The following is a 4585-nucleotide window of genomic DNA, read 5'->3' on the forward strand; positions in this document are numbered from 1 at the left end:
TACATTGAGCAGTCTCCTGCAATTTCCAGTACCCACACAAGGATACACACACAACCGCGGCTCGCCAACCTTCGCAGGCACACGGCTGTGCCCTCGCCGTCCAGCACGACCGGACCTGCCGTCGAGCCGGGCCACGCGCCTAGCGGGGTCCCCTCGTCCTCCCTCGCACCTCCTCCGGATGCGCGCTGCACCACAGGCGCGACGCAGCCACGACCGCCAGCGTCACCGGCGCAGCGCCAGCGCAGCCCTGGCCGCCGCACCAGCTGTCCGCAGCCAGCACCCAAGGCCAGGTCGCAGGCTGCCTGGCGTCCCCACAGAGCAGGCGCTCGGCCCCCATGCCACCACGCCGTGGCCGGCGTCCTCAGGGGAGGCACGGAGTAGCCGACTCGAAGGTCAGACGCATCATCAGCGGCGCATCTGAGTGCGACTGGAGGTGCTCGCGTACAAGTGAGCAGGCACACATGGTCCACGAGCGAGTGGCAGAGAGGAGCGAGAGAGAAAGCAAAAGAACAGCGGCGGCTCACATCATCCGAGGCACCGGAGAAAAAACACGCGAACGAAACATCTGAAAAAGCAGCAAACAGAAAGCGGTAAGCGGCCTCAGCAGCACGCCGGCGGCACGCGTCGTCGCTAAACCAGTCGCACAGTTCTACTACACGCAGCCACGAGGAGAAGCCAGCAACATCCACGTCACGAAGGCTGCACCAAAGCACGCATGGGCCTCCGACGCGCATCAAAACAAGGAGGCAAGGTGACAGCGCGTTCCCCTTACTCTTCCAGATGCTTTTGCAAGATGGATGCAATGACGTGCCACTCGCTAGAGGCAGGGCCATATATCCCCATAACAAGAGTTCTTTCGACGCTAAAAACATCAACGTCAGTAGTGTCACCCGACATCTTGCGTAGCATGGATCCGAGAAGCACTCCCGGAAGAGCGATAGCGCATGCCTCCTCCAAGCAAAGGGCGACGCACGTACGCTCATCGGTGAGATGGAGGTCCGTGTTGATGTACCGCCGCTTTTTTATCAGCCTCTCCTCGCACTTCTTCGTAAGCGCATCCCGCTTCTCGGCACCAGCGCTGTCCTCCGATCTCCGGGGGTTCCGGTGTGAGCCGGGCACTGCAGCACCGCCGTCCCCTGGCACAGACACAGCAGCACTGCCCCTCTGCCAGTGGATATCGGCAGTGGCTGCAGGCAGGTGAAGCTCCTCATGCTCCGCCATGGTGGCATAGTGCGCAAAGGTGCTCTTTCCAGGCACAAACCCGGGCAGCGACTTCTTCAGCATGTACAGACTGCACCCAGGTACGATCACGAGTTCGGAGTTGAAGTTCCACCTCGTGTAGTGGTAGCTCAGGCGCTCTGCGGGGGAGCGCAGCTGCACCTGAGAATGACGGCTCACGTTCTCCTGAACATTCAGACGAACATTGCGAGCCAGGATCAGCGGAATCAGCGCTGACTGCGTAGGGGACCACGGGTAGCCGGAGGCGTACAGGTGGCGGTGCTGATCGCTGCCAAAGGAGAGAATCTTCTGGCTACTCATGTGGGAGCTGGCACCCATCGAGCTGAGACATTCGCGGTCGAAGTTCGACGGCTTCGGCAGGCTCGTCATGATCAGCCGACTCAGGTACTCGTTCGGGTACTCCTCCGCGAGGTCCAAGACCAGCCGGCTCACCATGTCCAGGTGCTCCACAATGTTGGCGTGAACGCGATTGGCCTTCCTCTGGTCCGTCAGGCAGCTGTAGCTCCGCAGCAAAACGCAGCAGTAGTTCACAAGGAAGACAAGACAGTAGTAGCGGCAGTTCGCCTCCAGCAGCTGAAGAGTGAAAAGCAGCGACGCCGTGCGATCGATCGTGCGCCACTTCTGCTGCCCTTGATCGGAGCGGTGCGAGTCGGAGCTTAACTGGGCAGAGAGCTCGGCGACGCCCGTGGCAAGGTTCAGGCTGCGCACCTTCGCGTAGTCAATAAAGCCGCCACCGTCGCCGAGCTTGGCCTCCTTCCACAGCGCCAGACAGTGCAGCAGCATCTGAGTGTGGGTGATGGTGAAGATGCAGTAGCGCGCGCCGAGCCCAGTGACCTTCTCCACGTGTGCTGTGGAGGGGATCAGCTGTAGGTACGTGTGCCCAATATCAGCGAGCAACCGATAGTAGTCCATGATGTCAGTCAGGTCCCCATCAAGCGGCAGGAAGACGTCGACCACCTTGGTATCGCACACGGGCGGTGCACCGTTCGTCCGTGCGTCCGCCTGCCCCGCAGAGTCGCCGCCGTCGTCCCTGTCACCGCTGCTCGGCAGCTCGTCTGCCTTGTCCGTCACACTGCCCTCAAGCACGGTCTTCGGCTGCACATCGTTGCACGGGCCCAGCGGGCCGTCAACGGCCGGGCCTGCGTCGACGTCCTCCTCCACACCGTTCTTCGACAGCGACGCGCCGCCGCCCTCGAAACCGGCGCGGCGCTCCTTCAGCAGCACCGCCTTTGTGAACGTGTCCCAGAAGTTCCGCCCGGGGTGCCGTGTCAGCGCCTGCACAAAGTACACCTCCGACACGGTGAAGCGGCCTTCTTGCGCGGCCTTCACGCCGCGGTAATACACCTCCGGGTGCCCCTCGCCCTCCAACGGCACCGACGACTGCCTGTTGCCCATTCCAGCGCGGACACCTTGGGCAGAGCGGCAGGCAAGGGCAGATGCGTAAAGGAGAGCGGTGCGCGGAGTGGCCGGCGACGGCACGCGTCAACGGTGCAGCCGGCGGTGGAGGGAGGGGAACCGCGGTGCGGTGGAGAGCAGAGGAGGCGCGAGGAGGGCTCGTGGGAGCAACGCGGAAAACGAGAGGCACACGGACGCTGTTGTTTCAGCTGCTCTCAAGCACAAGGCAGGGGGGGCGGGGGAACAACGGGAGGCGTGGGGGAGAGCAGGATGGAGGCATGGACCGCATGCTTCACGGAGGGAGGACAGCAGCAGAGGCAGCCGCCACAGCAGGGCTGTAGCAGCACAGGCACTAAGAGCCACAGCACCGCGGATCCACATTCGGCGCCGCCTGTGTGAGTGTGACGCGCGCGCAGTCGCAAGCCGACTCACGTGCGGCAGCATACAATCCGGTGGTCCCGGCGTTCTGCCTACGGGCTGTTTATGCCAGTCGGGTGCGCCGCTCACGCATCGCCACGGGCCATGCGGGCTACTGAGTGCGACTACCCTCGAGGAAAGCGAGACCGCCGATTGGCCTCGTCACGCACGCAAAGGAACAACGAAGAGGGAGGAGCACAGGCGCAGTTCGATTCCCGCACAGCCCTCCCCCCTCTTCCGCCCTCGAAGCCAACGACGTCGTGCGGCTGAAAGCAGTCTCTTCAGTCAGCGTGGGCGGAGGAGAGCCCGTGCGAGGTGAGGCAGGCACGGCACGGTCCGCGAAAGGGGACCGCACCGGTACGACATCACGCAGCCAAAGCCACCGGCGCATCACACGCCGTGGCCGCTTTGCAGCACAGTGTAATGCTGCAGAGAAAATAGGCGGAGGTTCAAAGGTCACGGAGCCCGACCACAGGCGCGGAGCCAAGCATTACAGTCGGCAGACCTTTCCGTGGGCGTGCGGGACGTGCAAGAGCCACAGGCACAGGGACACCGCGCAGTGCGTGGGAGCAGGGGCAGCGGGGAGAGCGGCGGCATGCCAGGCTCAAGCGCGTGCGCCGGCCCGGACGATCCAGCCGGGGATGGAGGAAAGCAACAGGCGCGAGAGAGCAGCACACGCACGGCCAGAGGGGAAGAAGAGGGGACAACAACGCGAGGGGCGCGAAGCAGAGGAGGCGCACGCAAAGTCGCGCCCACCAAGCCAACACAAGCCCCTCGCTGGGCAGGCAGAAGATGAGGGCGAAAAGGGCCTGCCGCAGCTGTCTCTCACCCTTCCGCTGTTGCGCTTGGCACACCTCGGACGCTGCGCCGCGTGCACGGTGTGCGGGAGAGTGCAGCGAGATGAGAGCACCACAAGGGCGATGCAGCGGCAAGCCGACACCACAAGCGTGCACGTCAGTGCCCAGACCGAAGGCGACGTTGACCGGCAACGCACGAGGGTGCTGCGGTCGGCCAGCGTGCACATCACGGCGAAGAAGCGCGCGCAGAGGGAATAGCGGCAACACTGAGGTGGGCGACCGCCCGCCGAAAAGAAACCGAGCGGGTCTCACTTGCCGCGACCGCCCATCAGAGGCTCCGCCCCAGTGCGCCGCGTGGCATGACCACGTCCGTCGACGCCGGGCCGCGCAGCGTCTCCGCCACATCCGCCAGCGCCTGCGCGTAGGGCGGAATCGCCCGCCAGTGACCCTGCCACCGTGCGCAGCACAGCCAGCCATCGCGGCGCCACATAGGCACTGCACCGCAAGCGCGTGCTCGTCGCTCAGGTGGAGGTCTGCGCCCGTGGCGCCGCCACCGCCGAGAGCCTTCTCTCTGCACCTCTCCACTAGCGCCGTGCGCGGCGCGGGCGGCGGGGCCTTGACAGCATCATCGGCCTGTCCCAGGAGGTCATTGCTACCCGCTCCGTCGGCTCGGGGGCCCAGCACGGCGGCCGCGGTGCCGACCACGACCGAGTGCTCAGGCGACACCGTCACGCGGC

General features: G+C 64.8%; 1 protein-coding gene across 1 annotated transcript; it reads right to left on the reverse strand.

Moving 5' to 3' along the window:
- Positions 1-768: 768 nt before the first annotated feature.
- Positions 769-2634, reverse strand: LMXM_30_0930 (sodium stibogluconate resistance protein,putative; the record flags this gene model as incomplete). Its single annotated transcript, XM_003877564.1, has 1 exon — positions 769-2634. One exon carries the CDS (start codon positions 2632-2634, stop codon positions 769-771), a length of 1866 nt encoding a protein of 621 aa, XP_003877613.1.
- Positions 2635-4585: the final 1951 nt, after the last annotated feature.

This window comes from Leishmania mexicana, chromosome 30 (genome assembly GCF_000234665.1).
Source record: "Leishmania mexicana MHOM/GT/2001/U1103 complete genome, chromosome 30".
Lineage (NCBI taxonomy): Eukaryota > Euglenozoa > Kinetoplastea > Trypanosomatida > Trypanosomatidae > Leishmania > Leishmania mexicana.